The following is an 18923-nucleotide window of genomic DNA, read 5'->3' on the forward strand; positions in this document are numbered from 1 at the left end:
AAAAAAAAAAAGGAAAAGGAATTGATTTTGGAAGACAACCGAGTTGTAGTGTTAATTACAAATGACTGTATAGGCGTTTTGGGTGAATCTGCAGGCGTTATTGATTCCTGCTGGCAAGCACGTGGCTGTTCCGCCGTCTGCAGGAATTCAGCAGCATGAATAAGTTGGGCAGTGCTCGTGCACACCACGTCCTCTCTGGTTTCCCTTTGTTCTCAGAGATCCATGAGGTGTGTGGGACACCAAGCTGGCGTGAGAAAGCTTTGGGTGGAAAACCAAAAGGTAGAACTCATCAAAGGCTTCCATGTAGGGGGCAGAGATGCTGCTGTCAAGTGCAAAGGGACTTTCCTTGTGGTCTGGCACAGCTCAATGTGATTGGAGAGGCGAAGCCATGGGCACAGGTGTGCTCATGTGTTTACTAGTGGTGGAGGCAGGCAGGAGGTGTTTGATTTTGGTACTGATGCTGCCTGGAAGCTGTGTGGGTTAAGTAGCTTTAGTCCTAAATCTGTGATACAGTGCAATTTCCACCTCGTATTTAATCTTCTATCTGCGCTCATCCTCTCAATATTTTATGCTAAGCTTCAGTATTTGCTGAGGTCTCAGCCCCATCCTCTCTGCAAAATGATGAGCTCTGTTTAATTAGGCACCGATAAGCTGCAGGAAATGGATTTTTGGATTCCTCAGGCCCTGCTGAGTGACTGGGGCGATGTCAGTGAACATCTCCTTACTTGGATTTGTCTGTTCAAACCCACCCGTCCCATCTTCCCTGCTTGAGTGTGGTCAAATGTTCCCATGCTCCAAAAAGAAAACAAAGGTTAAGTGAATTGTTTGAGGTAATCAGCTGTTGCAGCGATGGATGTCAACATCACACAGGCTACTGGCCAGCTGGTAAATAGAGCTGAGGTGATTAATAACTTCATTTTACTGCTGCATGCAAAATCCTGGCCATGCTTCACTTGAAAAGAGATGCAATCAACTCCAAAGCTGCAGAGCTGCAGTCAGTTGTCCTGCTTGGTGCACTTAGCGAGTCGCCTCTAATCACTGCTCATCAATTAACAAGATAAAGCTGCTCGGATGTTGGTGCCCCGCTGCTGATAAATCAAGGTTTCAGCCAGGGATCCCTTGCTATTTTTTAAGGTGAAACCTCAATGCCCAGCTTGCTGCTGCCTGGGGAATGCTGAGATCCCTGCTGGTGACAGAGAAGCTTCTGCAGCCCCTGGGGCTGTGGGGCAGAGCCTGGGCTGTAGGAGGAGCAGAGGCAGCAGTGTGGTGCTGTAAGGTGGATGCTGCTGATGAGGGGGAATTAAAGCTGTCCCAACAATGTGTAGAAAGCCATGAGGCTGCAGCACTCCTGTTACTGGCTGTGATTTCAGTGAAGAATTAGGCAGCATCTAAATGTTGTTTTGTCAACTTCCTTCTCCTGGCTATTAGAGACGGGGAGGAAACGCCTGAAAGATGCTTCTAATTGAAAACGCTCAATTTCCTACCATGAGATGTCAAATTTATGTGACTGCTGGGCTCGCCTTTAGCTCCAGGGGATGACAGCAGTATATTCCCTAGTTTTACTGCTCGAGTCCCATCAAGTTTGTAAACAAGATTGATTTTTCTGTTCTGCCTGACAGAGGCTACAAGCAGGAACCCGGTGCCAGCGTTGGGGCTTTGATGCCATAATGAGAAGCTTCTCCCTGCAGAGCAGGACGTGCCTTGCACTGGGCTGGGGTGGCTGAGCAGGAGTGGAGCCCATAAGAGCTCAGGATGTGCCTGCAAGAGCTGCGTGCCAATGGCAGTCCTGCTGCCCTGCACTACAGGCAGTACTAAGGGAAATGCAAGCTGGATGCATTGCCACCCGTATCGGTGTAACAGTAGACTTGCTTTGATTTCTTAGATACAAAGGGGAGGCTGCAAGTTTTGGAGGTAATTTGAACACCCACTATTTTTTTGTGTGCCTGAAGCAGGGGAAGACATTTATTGTGTCTTACTACACACTGCCTCTATGTTGCTTCTCTGTTTGTGTGCCAAGCCTGTGCTTTGAAAGGTCAGCGTTATCTGGTCCTGGAGGTGTGCTGGGAACTGGGAGAGGAAAAGGCCAAGCTGCAGACTCTCCAGCTCTGCTGGTTTTTAAGACTTTTTAGGTTGGATTCTCCACTTTTATCACTTTTCATCTTTACTGTAGAAAACCAACACTGAGTCCACATCTATTGCCCAGAGAAGTTGTAAGTGCTCACCCCCGAGAGGTGTTCAAGACCAGGTTGGATGGAGCCCTGGGCAACCTGGTCCAGTACCAGATCTGGAGGTTGGTGGTCCTGCCTGTGGCGGGGGGCTGGAACTTAATGATCCTTGGGGTCCCTTCTAACCCAAGCCATTCTATGATTGGCGAATGCTGATTTTCATTCCAGATACCAGGAAAATCTCAGGCACAACTGGAATAGGCTTGGGGTGATCAAACCTGCTGTTTTCTATCTGCTTGCACTGTTTGGAAAGGAGCAAAGCTTTCAGGTGATTCATGAAAAGCTGCTTCTATGACATAAGAAAAAGCAGAAATCTCCCTGTGCTGCTGCTTTGCCAACAGCTGGCTGTCCATGTGCCAGGACAAAACAATCCCACCCACCCACAATCACAGCAAGATGGATTTATTTAATGCCCCCTTTAAACACTCACCCGTTTTCAGCATCCCATGCAAGTTTTCTCTGCCCCGGTGCCTCGCTTGGTGCTTTGTCCTCAGATCACAGCCAGAGCTGCCAGTTTTGTGTCATACGAAAAACTAATGAACCGGAATGCACTGGAATAATCTTCATTAAAAGGAACAGTCTCAGCAGCCAGCTCCTTAAAAGTGATGAGAGAGGGGGCTGCGCTCGGGGAGCTGTTTGTATGGGGACTTCACAAGGCTGCACGCTCAGGGAGCTGATGGAGGGGCAGCAGGCAGCAGCCCCACATCAAGAAGGCAAAGCCGAGCAGAATGCATTTGTTTGCAGGCTGCTGCTTTTTCAGATGTTGTTTGAGGGCCAAAGTGAAGCTATTGCAAACTGCTCTGTGGGGTTTTACAGCCTGTTTTTTGTTGTTTCGTGTGTGAAGAAATGTGTCTTTCATGCAGAAGTAGCTCCTAGGTGTCCTGCTGTTGGGGGTAGGTTTGTACACTATGCTGACTCTGGTCAGGATCAAGCAATTCCTCGACCAGAGGATGAACCACTTTCTTGTTTGAATATCAAAGATGCTTTCCAAAGGGTAAAGGCAGCCTGTGTGTGGCCTGTAAAAGCAAATTGCTGCTGCTGCTGTTTGACTTCAATACATACCCCTCTGCCTGCGGTGACTGCTGTCAATCTGCAATGATGGCACCACGGCTGCCAGCACGCAGCCTCGTGCTCAGCTTTGTGCAGGAAGCTCTGGTGGCCAATGAGTTCTCCAGCTTCTCAATCTGTCCTTTTTGGGTTGGTGCTCAGTCTTGCTGTGGCTCCTGTGTCCTTTTGCTCTGCTCACCTGGCTCTGACCACTAAGCTGCGTGTTTTCTGTATCCTGCATCTTTCTGCAGCCACCTCCTTCTCCAGATCCCTCTGTAGCTTCCAGCATCACTCCGGCTGATGTCCTACCAACAGCCATCATTCTTTCAGTGCCTCTATAGCCCACTGAAAGGGTCCCGCAGCCCTGGGGGCCAGCACCAAGCAACAGCATCGGAATGTCCATTCTAGGTCAGATCAAATGGACATCTCTCTTGGTGCCAGGATCCCAGCAAAGAGCTTGGAGGGTGATGTCCTCTGGCCAGCAGCAGGCAAAGGATGCTGAGGGAGCAGGATTCTGCAGTCACCAGCTATGGCCCTGTTCAGTTTGTGCCGTTCTTTCAATAACTCCCTTTCTCTCTTTCCAGCATGCCTTCCAGGATTTTACAAGCTCTCCCTCCGCCTCCCTCTCTGCTCTCCTTGCCCTGAGCACAGCTTCACGCATGAGGAAGCCTCCACCTTCTGCTCCTGCCAGAAGAACTACTCCAGGTCCTCGTCGGACCCTCTGTCTGCCTCCTGCACGCGTATGTCTCACTGAAACAGCAGCTTTGTAGCACCAAGGAGGGCTGGGCCTGGGGAAGGAGATGGGCTCTCCTTGTTCCATGGGGGTGTGAAGTTCAATACATCCATATGTGGTCAGGCATGCAGGCACTCACTGGTGGCAGTTAGTTGTTCAATGTAGTTTGCAGATTTTAATTAGTTGGCCTCTAGTTAATTGGATTGGACCTCAGCTCCTTCAGTGATGGATGGGGTAGAAATACCTGCATGTCCTGCATTCCCACCCTATGAGCTGCCATGGGGTTGTTGCCTGAGCACAGCCCTTGTTCCACCACCACCTGCATCCCTACCAACGTCCCCAAGCCCTACCAAAGGAAACCCTGAGCAACCTCAGGCACATGGCTACCGTTCTCCTCCTAGGCCCACCATCTGCTCCGAGGGACCTGGTGTACAGCCTGCGTCGTTCCTCACTGGTACTGCGCTGGAGCGCTCCTGCCGATGCAGGTGGCCGCAGTGACCTGACCTACAGCCTGTGGTGCAGCCGCTGCCCGGCGCCGCGGGGTGGCTGTGAGCAGTGTGGCAACGGTGTGGGCTTCGTGCCACAGCAGACGGGACTGGTGGAGCGCACCGTCACGCTGATCAACCTCCTGCCCCACGCCAACTACACCATCCGCGTGGTGGCTCTCAATGGCGTCTCGGCTGGCAGCCCGCTAGCAGGACAGCCCTACGCTGAGGTCAACGTCTCCACTGGGCTCGCAGGTACAGGTGGGGGTGGGGATGTGATGTGTGCTGTGTGTTCCTTGCTCATTCGTGGCACCTGCTGCTCTCCTTATCCCAAAGCCACTCAGTGGCTGGGGACAACCTGGGCTGGGAGTCACAAGTCCTTTGAGCAGCTGTAGATTGGGTTTGCAGCTCGTGGAAGGCGTATTCAAAGGGATGTGCTTATTGAAGCCACTTATAAAAGGACTCTTCAAATATTGGTTATCCTTTGGAAGCAAAAATTATTTTTATCTCTCTTCTGTGCTGGTCCACAGCAACATTTTTGTCTGTAAGCATCTACTTTATCATAGAATAGAATCATGGAATACATTCACAGAATGGCTTGTGTTGGAAGGGACCATAAAGGCTATCTAGTTCCAAGTGCTGCCCTGGGCTGGCTGCCCCCTCAGGGTCCCATCTGTGGCCTTGAGCACTGTAGTGGAAATGCTAAGTCATGACCTGAAGCAGTGATGGAGCACCTGGTGGGAAGGCTGAGCCAGCCCAGGGGAGCTCAGGTGCATACAATGTACCTGAGTGACTGGGAGACCTCATTTAAGGGTTGGCAGTGGAGGTGATTGTGTCTCTTGCTGGAGATCCCTGCCTATTTGAGGTCTTCCAAGGGTAAGCAACTCTCTTTCATTTCTGTATCTGTGGCTTCTGCATTTGGGCTTGTTCTTGTTTGCTGTAGCCAAAGACTTTGCCACCCTGCTATTACCATCCTATTACAGGCACCTCCAGGGATGGGGCACCACAACTCTCGACCCTCCGAGCATCCCCATGGTCTCCTCTGGACCCACTCCAGCAGCGTCACTTTGGGTTTGAGTTCCCTTAGCACGAGGGGAAGCTGCTGTCCCTTATCCTGGGGCCACTTTATGCTCAGCTGTTGGCCGTGCAGCACTGCCTTGTTGTGTCCTTGTCTGCTCCTTTGTGGCTATGTTATTAATTTGTATAAAAGCCCTTTGCCAAGCCACAGTTAATGGAGACAGATGATCCTCGTGTACCTCTTGGCAGGAATTGGCCAACAATTTCATCTGAAGGGATTAAACTTTGATCTTGTTATGAATAATTTTCCCACCACTTGATCAAATGGTTTTGCCCGTGTTGTTGCTCTCTCTCCTATCCTAATTTCTGTGGATCAGCTCAGTGGATGCGCTGCCACAGACCACCCTCAGCAGAGGTGTCACTCCTCATTAGGGCAATGGCCATTCAAGGAGGAATTTAGTGCTGGGAAGAGCCATTCCAGAGCTCAGGTTAGTCCTGAGCCAGCAGTACATGTGCTGGGGAGGGTGGGAGTTTAATGGTGTCTGATAATGAGAGGTTGCTGCTGAGGTTCCTATGTGGGTGGTGGGGCAGAGCCTGAGGCAGGAGGTCCCTGTGCTCCATAGGGAACACAGCAACAAGTCTGTGGTGCCAGCCTGTGCCAAATCTGTAAGTCTGTTCAATGCGAGTTTTCATCTGGGTAAGTGGGAGTCTCACCCCCTTACTCCACACTGTGTACTCTTGAAGGAATTGAAGTATGCATAAAGAATATGGCATAATTAATCTTGTAATCTGCTCAAAATCAATGTCTTTTGTCGAGCTGTCAAGCCTCCGGATGCAGATGGTGGCACAGATTTAGCTGAACAGCTGAGGTTCAGGAAGCTACTTGAAACCCTCGAGTGTTTTGTTTCTGAAGGTGTCCCTGCCCGGGCTGGAGCTGCTCCCCATGTCCTGGGGCCCCATTGTTCAAATCCATCACCCAAGTGCTGAGTGGGGTCAGAGATAAGCAGAGAGCGAGGCCTCAGGGATGCCTGGAGCAGAGGCAGCTCCTTTCATGGCTGCGATACGATGGTCTTGGGGATGTCTTTGGCAGCGTCAGGAAAGCTCTGGCTGGAGATATGCAGATTCAGAGGAAAAACTAAACAAAGAAACAAGACCCTATTTAGCTGTCACATCCCAGCTCCTCTAAATATAGCTCTGAGTACATCTTTCACACTGCCCTTCCCCTTCAGCATTCACAAGAGGGAATTAACAGTTGCTCATTGTGTTTGTGAGGGGGAAAAAGAGAAGATGCTGTTTAGTCTGCAGGGGGCAAAATTAATACCGTGTTTTTTCTAATCTGGCCCCAGCATGGGACTAAACAAAAGTGTTTGAGGAGAGAACGGAGCTGTTTACCTGCAGGAGCAGATCTACATCAGCTATGTAAATGTACAGTGTGGGACAGTGACATTTATATTCCCGGCAGGGATCAGCTCCTGTCTTAAAGGGCTTTTAAATCTGTTGCAGATTAATAATGCAGCCAGTGCTGGAATGCATTCTGCTCTCTGAAGCTGGGATGTGCTTTTTGCTGAATGAGGTGCTTTGAAGCAGCTGCTCTGTGTGCACATTGCTGCTGCTCCTTTGGTTTTCCCCCACTTTGCTGCCTGCAGCAGTGGCATTGGAGCCGTGCATCAGCTTTAGTGTGGGCTGCCTTGGAAGCTCCCTGCTCAGTGAGACTCTCTGTGCTTTGCTATGTGCTTGGGCTGTCCTGGCTGCCCAGGCACTTCAGATGCTGGATCTGCAGCTCATGGTGCAGCCGGCAGCTCTTTGCTGCCAGTTCACAGGAATTAACAGGTGCAAATTGCTGCTTCTGCTCTTCTGAGTGACCCTGCAGTCGGTTGGGCTTTGCCTTGGCTCTATCACGGCAGCTGATTGTGCTAATCAGGGCCCTGGGGTGACTGATTGCACTGTGGAGTGGAGGAGAGAAGTGGCTTGCAGCAGAGCAGAGCTGCTCCCCATCAGCTGTAGCATCTCCCTGTGTCTCTGTGCACCTCGAGCTCTGCCCAGGTAGAGTTCTCCCACTCCTGTGCTCTGACTCCATCTCTCCTCACTGGCTCTGACTCTGGGCATCACCTTCACCCATGCTGCAGCTGTGGGTTTGGCAGCACTCATCTCCTGAGCCCAATCTGCTCCCGGGGAGTGATGCTGAATTACTGTGTAATTAATGGGTACAGAATGGACGCTTAAACTGAAGAATTCAAGCTCATTTTTTTAGTGCTAAGATCAGTCAATGGGCTGCAAACCCATCGTCCATCTGTCCTTAAAGCATCCGTGTACCCTCTGGGTGCTTGCTTGGACAAGCAGGGCTGCTCAGGGCACAGCACCTTTGTGCCATCATTGCTGCCCCACTAGTTAATGGAGAGGAGCGCACCCACACGCAATGGAGTGGAGTTATAAAACCAGGCAGAGCACTGAATAATTTAAAGTTTGCTTTTTCAGAATAGAGCCGACGTTAAGGAAGCTTAAAATATTGATGGGAGACATAGTTGTGTTCTTTTTTTCTTCTTCTTCTTTTCCCACAGTGTGAAATGCTTTATAGTCTGTGTGATTTCCTTTAATCCCTTTTAAGCATGGTGAAGGCTGGTGCTCGCTTTGCTGGCATGCTCCATGTGTGCCGCTCTCCAGCGAGGCACTCAGCGGGCATGATTTCTCCTGATGGCTTTGTTAACAGTCAGGAGAGCTTGTTTGTGTTTTCTCAGCCTGTTTGCTGTATTCGGAGATGCAGGCAGACATCTGTGTGATATCTTATTGATGGGAATCATATAATACAGCGAGGAGCACTTAGCTCCGTTTACAGGAGCAAAGCCCAGGCTGGCTTTGGGAGCATGCAACTGGCAGAGCTGCTGCCAACCTTCTTGTCTTGCTTTGTGTTCCTCCTTCTTTACACATGAACAATTCGATATGCCCTTAAAGGACAGCTCTGGGGTCAGTGTGTGTGGGCTCAGAGGGTTATTCTTTATAATGTGAACCCACATTTAGACACTGTAGTGTGGGCAGTGTGCAGGGACTGAGCCTGATGCCCTCAGAGTGCCCAGCTGTATTCTGCATCATCGTGCTCTCAGAAGAAGCTGAGAGGGACTTTGGAATCAATGAGCAAGTCATCATGAATAAAACATCAGCAGGACGTTTTTCTGCAGTGGAGATTAATGAGCTAAGTCATAAATACAAAATTTCACAGATACTTAAGTTTACTTTCCAGGGACTTGTTCCTCTCTGCAGGAGTCCTGGTGGAGCAGTCAGGGCTCAGCGCCTGTCTTGGTTTGATGGAGGAGCAGCACGGGCTGGGAACAGTCAATTCCCTGCACAGCTTTCCCTGTGCTGCCTTGTGCAGGTGTTGAATTGGTCGCTGCAGACCCTTTGCTGTGCTGTGTTCTTTGGTCTGGGGAGGTCGGGCTTTCTGATCAATCCAAAATGATCCAGCAGAAGCATTTTTCACATTGTATTTTCCCGACTCAAACATTTCTTGTCTGTCTTAAAGAGCATCAGAGCTACTGCCGTCATAGCATCTCCCACCTCCTCCTTGCTTCTGCCCAGCAAGTGGTGGGCTGAGCATCACAGCAGTGCTGCTCCTGGCTCAAGGGGAGCATTGCTTCCTTGGTGAGCTCCTGTGATGCAGCTGGAGCACCTGCAGTACATTTGCTAGTCTGGGCTTTGGAATGAACCACAGCTGTTCTAGGCATGGTGAAAGCAGGACTAACTGCCACGTGCATCCTGCACAGGGAGCAGAAATGCCAAGGAGGACGATGCAGCATGCAGTGTGTGCTGGTCAGAAATAACCAGGCAGCTTCTGGGGCACAGCTCAAGTGCTGGCAGCAGGCAGGGTGGGCAGCTCTACCCAATTCCCAGTGTTGGGATGGGATGGTGAGTGGGACAGTGCTGGGGGGGCTCAATATGTCTTGCAGCTCCCATGCACCATTAGCAGCAGGTGTGGAACACCTGACCCACGTGGCACTGTGGCAAAGGGTGCAATCAGGGCTTTTTGCTTCTTTTAGGACAGAGCCTTGCTAGCTGACCAGATCACAAGGCAGTTGTATTTTGGATGATCACCAGCTTGGAGTTTATCCTGTTTCAGTCCTGATTCAGAGAGAGGAAACCACAAACTGCACAAGATGAATGCTCTTCATCCATTCAGATTATTAAAAGCTTTTACTTTGGCATCAGAGGACAAAAGCAGAAACAGAGTGACCACGAATGTGAGGACAGTGGTAAAATCCCCTCTAACTCATGCTCTCCTAGCTATTAATGTGGCTGTCTGTAACTGCAGTGCCCCAGGCTTGCTGGCAGGGTCCCCAGATGGGCAGGCTCTGCTGTGGGGTGGCTGCTGGGGGCTTGGAGGGATGCTTTGCCTCAGCCATCACCCCCTGCTTTCCCTTCTGCCCTTCCAGTGCCAACTCCTGTCACCGACATCCGCACTGATAAAGTGGAGCAGAAGAGCATCTCCTTGTCGTGGCAGGAGCCAGGATTCCCAACCAACAGCACCGAGTACGAGGTCAAGTACTACGAGAAGGTATGGCTCTGGGGATGGAACCAGCACCATGAGGCTCTGTTCCTCATCACTCCATGGCTCCGTAGTGGAAAATAAGGGTTGTGAATACACAGTGGCTCGGTGAGGGTTTTATTGGCACCTGAGAGTGGCAGAAGGGCTTCCAGTGGGTGCTGGTAAAGGCTTTTCCTTTCCACCAGCCTTATGAAATCTGCTTATGTAAGTTTTGGGAAATTTGGGTTGTTTGGAGGATTTATTTTAATTAGGGTTTGGGTGTTTTGTTTTTCTTTTCCTGTTCCCATCTGTTCAGCAAGATTTCTTCCAGTCCTAACGTTGACATCTCCCTGGGAGGAAGAGTAAAGCCAGTCATTTCCATTCATTCATTCTTTAGATGGGGTTTTTTTTCAAGAATAGTAGAAATCTGAGGTTTGGGTGCTTGCCATCACCCAGCCAGACAGGAACTATAAACCATATAGTGCTTCCTGAGCTGTGACGAGGTGACACCTACGTTCATAGCCTGCTCTCTTGGGAAGCTTTGGACCAGTGGTCTTTGTTGCTTTAGGACCAAGTGCCACCAGCCCCAGACTTCAGTGAGCTGTGAGTGGCCTCGCATGCTGGAGGGCCCACCAGCAAACATTCCTGTGACAGCCTCTTAATTCAAAAAATAGCTGTGATTTGACAGACACAGCAGGATGTGAATTTTAGAAGAGATACCAGTGGGCAGAGAGCAGAGACAAAGCTCTAAATCAAAATAAATGCATTTTATGACACAGTTCCGCAAATTACCTTATCTGCGTGTGCTCAGGCTCGTTATGAAACTGATTGCATGTCAAGCAAACTGTGCAGGTGACACGTTGGCATTCTGTATTTAGAAACAAGCTACCTTGAAGCTGATTCATATTAATGTGATTTTTTTTCAGCATCTGATAGATTTGAAAGGAGGGAATCTGTGGGGGAGGGAGAATGTTGAGAGTAATACAGTAATTCCTTTGCAAATGGGCTGCAGCAACAAGATACTCAGGGTACATGCAATGAGGAGACATCCTGCTTGGGTGGAGAATTTAAACTGCAGTTTAGCAATTACTCACTGGAATGAGGCTCTTGATGCTGACAGGAAAATCAACTTGGTTCCTAATCTGCACTTTTAAAGCCATACTTTACCTATGGAGATTCAAGGGGAGGAGTGCATCCAACAGTAAATCCTTTTGGTGGTGACATCCCTAGACCTGAATGCATGCTGAGCCGTGGGTGCTGTGCTTGATGCCACCTCCCTTTGTCACATAGAGGTATCTGTAGGTTGTTGGTCAGGTGGATAGAATCCTGAGGAGCCATGCTGGGGTCTTCCCCACCATTCTGCCCTCTGCCTGTCTTCATAGCTCATTGTCTGGTTCTGGCTGTCGTTTCATATGACCAAAAGATCGGGTAAGTGTTTCCTTTCTGGTGAAGGCTGTGTGTTTGCAGGGTTGTGCTGGTGGGAGGGTGGAGACACAGCTGTGATGGTGGGACTCTACGGTGCAGCCATTTGTCCCTTTCAACCTCAAGCAACTCTTTATTTCACAGGATCAAAGAGATCGAAGTTACTCAACTGTGAAAACCACCTCAACAGCCGTGACGGTCAATAACCTGAAGCCTGGCACCCTCTATATTTTCCAAATCCGAACATCTTCCTCGCAGGACTATGGCAACTACAGCCCCAGCATTGAAGTGGAGACATTGGCTGAGTGTGAGTCCTGCGTATGAAGGCTGAATCTCAGAACAGGTGCTTCCCAGGACTTTAGAATCATGGAGTGGCTTGGGTTGGAAGGGACCACAAGGATCACGAAGCTCCAACCCTCTGCTGCATGCAGGGCTGCCAATCTTCACATTTAATACTGGACCAGGCTGCCCAGGTGCCCATCCAACATGGTCTTGAATACCTCCAGGGACAGGGCACCCACAGTCTCTCTGGGCAGCCTCTTCCAGGCTTATTTTTAATTGCAGGCTTATTTTTAAGGTGCTGGAAGGGAGCATGGTGTAGTGGCGGAGGGGACAATGATCCATAGGGACAACTGCCTCAGGGGTCAGGAGCAGCTCAGAGACAGCTCAGACCCTGGGTGCCTGCCCAACACATGGGGCAGTTGCCTCCACCTGCTGCCCCCTGGCTCTCAGGCACCTTCTTTATCCTGTGGCTGGATCGAGTCAGCCAGCATCGGTGTTATTTGCTGGGTTTTACTTTTCACAGTTTCCATTCATAACTATAGTTCAGAAGCATCTTATTTCACTGACTAAAAGAGGGCTTGGAGAGATGGTAGGGTTTCAGTTTAATAACCCACCCTGGCTGGAAATGAAAGCCCTGAGATGGCTGGCTCAGTACGACTCGCACAGATTGTGTTTAACAGGGCTTTAAATTGCATCCATTTACCACACAGAAGACATTTTTGGAATGAATTGAAGCCAATGAAAATTTTATATAGAGTGTAGCTTTCTAATACCCCCGTTTGCAAAAGCAGGAAGGGGGAAGGATGAATGGAAAACAGTGGGTTAGTCATCAATTTTAAATCATCTCCCCCCCCCACTAAGCTGGATCCTTTGCTCAGGGTTAAGTGGTGTCACAAACTGACCCAGAGTGTGAATTGAGGATGGGAGAAGCAGGCTGGCACTGCAGGTGGGTCATTCTCAGCCTTACTGGAGGACACAGCTTGGCACAGAGAGGTGTGGGTCATGGGATGTGCCCCAGGCATGATAGTGATGGCTCTGCTTCCCTCCTGGCAGTGACAGTGGCCTCAAATGAGCAGAATCCTGTCCTTATCATCATAGTGGTGGCCATCGCAGGGCTGACGGTGCTGGTGTCCATGGTGGTCGGCATGATGGTCTGGAGGAGGTGAGCAGGTTGTGGAGGCTGTCCAAAGCTGTTCCTTGAACCACAGATTCATAGAGTGGCTCTAAGCGTGGGCACTGGGCTCCATTGGCTTTTGTACCCCATGGGAGGCAATGACATGTATCTTAATTCTCATTGCAGGCAGTGTGGATACAGCAAAGCCAGCCAGGATGGAGATGAGGAGCTCTACTTCCACTGTAAGTGCAGTCTGGCCAGCATGGCTGGTGGGGTCCCCGTATTTACTGCAATTAATTGCTATTAAGAACCCAAATCTTCACCACGCAGCCCTGACCCTTTGCTGATGAAATGTTCTCACCTGCGTTACCCAGTGCAGGGATGGGAACAGGGATGCTCTGTGTGGGCAGTGGGCTCAGCACTGGGTGCCCATATGCTGTTGGAAAGCACTGGGGCTTCTCTGCCCTGATCTTTATGCTGCCTGTGGGGGACTGGGGGGGGGGGGGTTCTGTGCAGAGCAGAGCCAGGGGAGCTGGTTGTCGTTCTGTTTTGTGCCTATCTTATGAGCCTCTGTGAATTTGCCTCTTTTTCTGCAGTTAAAATACCAACCAGGAGGACATACATTGACCCAGACACTTGTGAAGATCCCATGCAGGCTGTGCACCTCTTTGCCAAAGAGCTGGATAACGCCAGTATTAAAATCGAGAGGATCATTGGGACAGGCAGGTTTCCCCCTTGGCTTCCAGCACTGTGTCTGTATACATCATCCCCTGCTTGGCCACTGCCTGCCAATTGTGCCCTGGGCAGCTCCTAATCCTTCATCCCCATCTCCCCATCATCCCTTCCTACAGCTCTGGGCATGGGGTTGGCACACTATCCTGAAGCTGGATTTCCCCTTTTACTTTGTTTTGCTGTGGCACTGTGCAGAGCCAACAGAGTGAGGCGTGCACCAGAGGCATCAGCAGTGATCTGCATCTGGGCAGGCTGACAGCAGCACAGGAGCTATTTATAAATATGTGAACTTAATGATTTATTGATTTTCATCAACCTCAGCGCCTAAAACTTAAAAGCAAATTAAAATCCCCACGCCGGGCCCTAGAGCTTTAACCACTAATGTGCTCCAGAACACGGGAAACACGATTATTCTTTGTCATTTTGTTTGCCTAAAGATAAATTCAGCTGTAGGAAAAAAGAAGAGCTGGTGGGAGGGTGAGGTGATGGGGGTTGCCTTTGGCCAGTGGTGGATGGAGTGGCAGAAGTAATTAGGGTGCTGCTGGACCCACAGACCCACATTGCTTCCAGAAGCAGTTGGAGAGATCACGAAAGAAATTAGTCAGGGAGATGTTTAAATATAAAGAATTTAAGAGTGCATTAGTCTCGCTGCTGACCTAACAAGCACCTGGCTTTCAGATCGATAAAGCTTTTCAGACCTACGCCTTTTTTTTGCTGTAAAGCCAATATTGGCCTTTTGCTATGAGTTGTGTAGCTCCTGTTACTGAGTACGTGGCTGTGAGGAGCAGGGTGCTCAGCCCCAGGTGCTGCTCGGATGCTCCAGCTCCTGCTGTGCTTGGAAACAGAAAGGGCTGCAGCCAGAGTGCGTGAGCGTGGTGGCTGGGGGTTGATCTTCTCATGGGGAAATGTCCAATATGCCCTTGAGCAGAGCGTGGGGAGATCAAAGCCTGGAGACTGAGAAAGAAGAGGCATTGTGTTTTTTAGTGTGATATGATGATGCAGAACTGGTGTGGGGTCAAGGAAGGCAGCGCAGAGGACAGCAGGGGGAAAGCTGTTTCCAGACAGGGCTCTGTGCATGGCTGAGGTCTGGCAAATCCTCTTGTTAATGATGGGAAGGTCTGTCTTGTGTACACAGTGAGGCTCCTGGCTTGTGCTGGAGAGCTGCGCTGTGTGTTCCCAAAACAAAAAGAGGTAACTCCAGCAGGGAAATCCTTCAGGACTGCTGCAGTCTGTTTTGCAGTGGGTGTTGTAGACTGTCCTTTGAGCACGCTGTGACAGCATTGCCCTTTTGCAGCGCTGCTCCTTCCTTCACAGTCAGCAAATAACAGAGGTCTGGTGCAGCGATGTGCAAGCTATGGCAAGGGGCCCTCTGGGAATGTGGGGATGTCCCAGTGGGGATCCTGCTTACCCTCTCTTTGTGCCATACAGGAGAGTTTGGTGAGATCTGTCGAGGCTGGCTGAAGCTGCCAAGCAAGCGAGAGCTGCCAGTGGCCATTCAGACACTGCGGGCCGGCTGTTCTGCCAAGCAGCAGCGCTGCTTCCTGGCCAAGGCTTGTACCATGGGCCAGTTCGACCATGCCAACGTCATCCGGCTGGAGGGGGTCATCACCAGAGGTAAAGGGGCTGCATGGGGTGGTGGTGGGCTTTGTGCTTCCTAGAGGGACTGAGCAAAACCCACTTTTGTGCTGTGTTATTATCCTGATTGTATCTGCTGGCTGTTACAGTGCATTCACAGGGGGTCTCTATGTAGGAAGGCTTTATGAATTTCAGTTTTTATGTATGTGAATATATATATATTTCACCTTCAACCTAAGGTGGCTTTGCCATTTGCCCTCTCATTATCAGCCCCCAAATTCCTTTCACAGCAGCACTGTGGTGTCAGGAGGGTGATGGAAGCCTGATTGCCCTCTGACAAAGTGCAAGGATGCTGATGTTGGTGATGCACCTCAGATTTTTGGGCAGTGTGCTAAAGCTGATGCTTTGGAGAGTGATGCCCTGGTGCTGTGAGCACGATGCTGTTGTTCTCTGGAAATCAAGCATTAGCTATTTTAGCACTCTGATGATTAATAAAACACTTACAGCTAGATTAATAAATCCAAGGAGTAGGATTGGCTTAGCAGCACAACAGCGTGCTTTTAATAAAAGCAAATTGGAGGGAGGTGGTGTTGGTGGAAACAAATGAGGCCAACTGCTCCCAGCCCTCATGGGAGTGTGCACTGAGCTGCTCTGCAGTGCTGCGTTAAGTGGGTATTGGTGTAAATCCAAAGGCATGTGAGCACGTGTGGTGACTTGAAGCAGCCCTTCACTAAATCAAGAAGTATCTGTGCCCCGAGTCTGGGGCTGAACTGGCTGCTTTTGTGTAATTCTGTAAGTAGCGTATTTATTTGAAATGATCTCATCTTGTCGAGAGGCACAGACTCCCCAGGAGCATCTTGTCCTGCTCTTGGATAAGCCTGTGATATGTGATATGTGAGCCCGTGCCTGTGTCACAATCTTTGTACCAGGCTTTCTAGAATAGCTGGAGAAATGAGAACAAACCCTTCAGCTAATGAGAATTTCCTCTTGGCAATTGTGTTTCCATCCCTTTTAACCAGCTCTTCCCTTTGTTGAGCTTCATTAATGCTGGCAGAACTCATTCTGTGGCCACGCTGTCGGGGTGCAGGAAGCCCAGTGCTGTGCTGGAGCTTTGTGTATCTCTTGATTATGGTAATTCAGAATGAGAAAATCACATCTTTGCTGTGAAGCACCTTCCAGTGTGAGCTCCTCCCTCAGTGATGCTGCACAAGTCCTAGTGCATGTGCTCAGCAGTGCCAAAGCACTGTTGCTTTCCATCAGCAAGCCTCACTCACTTATCCATATTAGTTGCATACATCGCCTCACTAGTGGAGTTCATGACCAAAAATCCAACGTGGAAAATCTATCATACAACCTATATTTGCAGGTGGGGGAGGTTTGGGGGGCTGGGAGTTGTGCTCTGCGTTTCCATTCCCCCTGCAGCAGCATTTATTTGGCTCTCCTTTTCTGTCCGTGCAGGGAACACCATGATGATAGTGATGGAGTACATGGGGAATGGGGTGCTGGACTCTTTCCTTAGGGTGAGTGCTGTGTGCTAACTGCTGGGCTCCATCACCTTCTCCAGCTTCAGCAGGCATAGCTCAGCTCCAGCTTTTTTCCTCTTCCTCTTTTTCTTTCTTGCCTCCTTTTTGCTTTTATTTGCAGAAACACGAGGGCCAGCTCACAGCCAGCCAGCTCCTCAGCATGTTGCAGGGGATCGCTGCTGGCATGAAATACCTGGCAGAGATGGGTTACATACATAAAAGTCTGGCTGCCCACAAAGTCCTGGTGAACAGCAGCCTGGCTTGCAAAATCACAGGCTTCAGACGGCTGCAGGAAGATAAGATGGAGACCATCTTCTCCACCATGGTAAGATGCCTTTCACAATGGGATTTGGACATGGAATGTGTTTGGCTGAGGATCCGCCCCCTCTGCATGGCGAGCAGCCTTGGGCTTCATTAGCTTTAATTTGTCATTCATAATGAAGTTCATTGTTTTCAATTAAGAAAGTAAGTCCTGCTTGCTTTGTGCTCACACCTCATCAGCTCACCCTGTCGCAGCTGAACCTACTAGTGCATCACATTAACCAGGCACAGAGGGTTTTAAAAAGCCCTGATTGTGCACTCAGCTGAACCCTTATTGTTTGCAGGGAGTGTGCAGGCAGTGCCAAGGCGATGCGTGTGTCTGCAGTGCTGTGTCCCAGTGCTGGGCACTGCTGTCCCAGGGAGAGAAAGGCCTGGGTGTGGGGTTCAGTCCAACTTCTGTCAGGAGCTGCAATTTGCAGCCAGCTCTGAGCTGCCTGATAGCAGTGAGAATCTCAGAGGAGTCGTTTTTTCAGCCTTTATCATGAGCCCTAAGGAGAGGCTGGGGAAAGCACCCCCATCCCAGAGAGAACGTAGTGAAATGGGACCAAGCACTGGGCAACCCATGGAGCTCAGGAGAAGCCTTTCAATGGCACGGGGAGCCCAGTTAGTAGCTTGGGGGTTGAGGTCTCAATGCTGCTAATTACAATTAGCTGCGGTGTCTGTCACCTGCTTCCCCTGGTGCATCCAGAGGGTTCTGCAGAGGTGGAGGACAGGGTTGCTAATTACAGGAGAGCAGCCGGGGTGGAGGAGCTGTGTGTTTGTGCAGCTCTGAGATGGCTTTCGTTAAATATTAATGTATAAAATGCCATCAGCTCTTCCCAGGGCCATTCTCCCTGCCATTAATATTTCAGGACTCGCCTTCCCATGCAGCATACCATTGCATGACCATTTTAAAATAAATGGAGGCTCTAATTGTCAGTATTAGAGCTGCATGTGGTATGTAGGGGTAGTGGATGCATGGGATGGCCACTGTGTCATGTCCTGTCCTATGTGACAACCCCATTTCTCCCCTTTTTCTGCCTGGCAGCATGGGAAGAGCCTGGTGCTGTGGTCAGCCCCTGAAGCCATCCAGTACCACCACTTCAGCCCAGCCAGTGATGTGTGGAGCTTTGGCATCGTTATGTGGGAGGTGATGTCCTACGGTGAGAGACCCTACTGGGACATGTCCCACCAGGATGTGAGTGCCCTGATGTCATTGTAGGGTCAGTGGGCACTTTGCCTCCAAGGTGGCTCCCAGTGTTTGGTGCAATCTGTATTCACCATCCCTTCACCTCTCTGCCTCTCGGTGCAGGTGATGAAGGCAGTGGAGGATGGCTTCCGCCTGCCCGCCCCAGCTCACTGCCAGCCAACACTGCACCAACTGATGCTGGACTGCTGGCAGAAGGAGCGCAGCCAGCGCCCCAAGTTCTCCCATATTCATGATGTCCTCAGCAAGATGCTGCAGAGCCCAGAGCCGCCTCCGTGCACCAGGTGCCTGCCTGTTCCCATAGGGCTGGGCCCCTGCTATAGTCCCCACTGCTCCTTACCTCCCTTCTGCCCGCAGGTCCCGCAGCACTGTGCCCCTCACTGAGCGCTCCTTCACAGCTTTCCCGTCATTCAGCTCTGTGGGAGAGTGGCTGGAAGCCATAGGGATGGGCAGATACCGGGATAACTTCACTGCTGCAGGCTGCTGCTACCTGGAGTCCGTGGCCAGGATGACAGCGCAGTAAGTGAGAGGAGTCAGGCTGCAGCCTGGTGTTGCTGGGGTTCAGTTTAAGCAGAGCTTTGGAAGGTTTCTGAATGACAGCTCACTGGCATGGCTTTGGTTGCTTGTGGTGTGCAGTTCAGCTGCTGCGTTTTGGAGCTGTGGTTTGGGATTTTAACCCATAATTTCTGGCAGGAGTAGTGTGTTACCTGGTCCATACACAGAATGGGATCAGGCAGAGGAGAGATTT

At 50.3% G+C, this 18923-nt stretch overlaps 1 protein-coding gene across 2 annotated transcripts in view; it reads left to right on the forward strand.

Annotated features, from left to right (window-relative positions):
- The window catches only part of EPHA10 (EPH receptor A10), a 32135-nt gene that overhangs the window by 8419 nt on the left and 4793 nt on the right, over window positions 1-18923 (forward strand). Inside the window, exons 4-16 of one of the 2 annotated variants that reach the window (XM_072355224.1) lie at window positions 3857-4012; window positions 4407-4745; window positions 9929-10050; window positions 11587-11749; window positions 12778-12886; window positions 13025-13080; window positions 13435-13560; window positions 14999-15184; window positions 16604-16665; window positions 16790-16993; window positions 18017-18166; window positions 18281-18459; window positions 18533-18694. In XM_072355224.1, the coding sequence (XP_072211325.1) occupies window positions 3857-4012; window positions 4407-4745; window positions 9929-10050; window positions 11587-11749; window positions 12778-12886; window positions 13025-13080; window positions 13435-13560; window positions 14999-15184; window positions 16604-16665; window positions 16790-16993; window positions 18017-18166; window positions 18281-18459; window positions 18533-18694 (2014 nt within the window). Of the gene's footprint in view, window positions 1-3856; window positions 4013-4406; window positions 4746-5473; window positions 5706-9928; window positions 10051-11586; window positions 11750-12777; window positions 12887-13024; window positions 13081-13434; window positions 13561-14998; window positions 15185-16603; window positions 16666-16789; window positions 16994-18016; window positions 18167-18280; window positions 18460-18532; window positions 18695-18923 lie in introns of those variants that run through there. The other variant, XM_072355225.1, reaches the window with a different exon arrangement.

This window comes from Excalfactoria chinensis, chromosome 22 (assembly GCF_039878825.1).
Source record: "Excalfactoria chinensis isolate bCotChi1 chromosome 22, bCotChi1.hap2, whole genome shotgun sequence".
NCBI classification, from domain to species: domain Eukaryota; kingdom Metazoa; phylum Chordata; class Aves; order Galliformes; family Phasianidae; genus Excalfactoria; species Excalfactoria chinensis.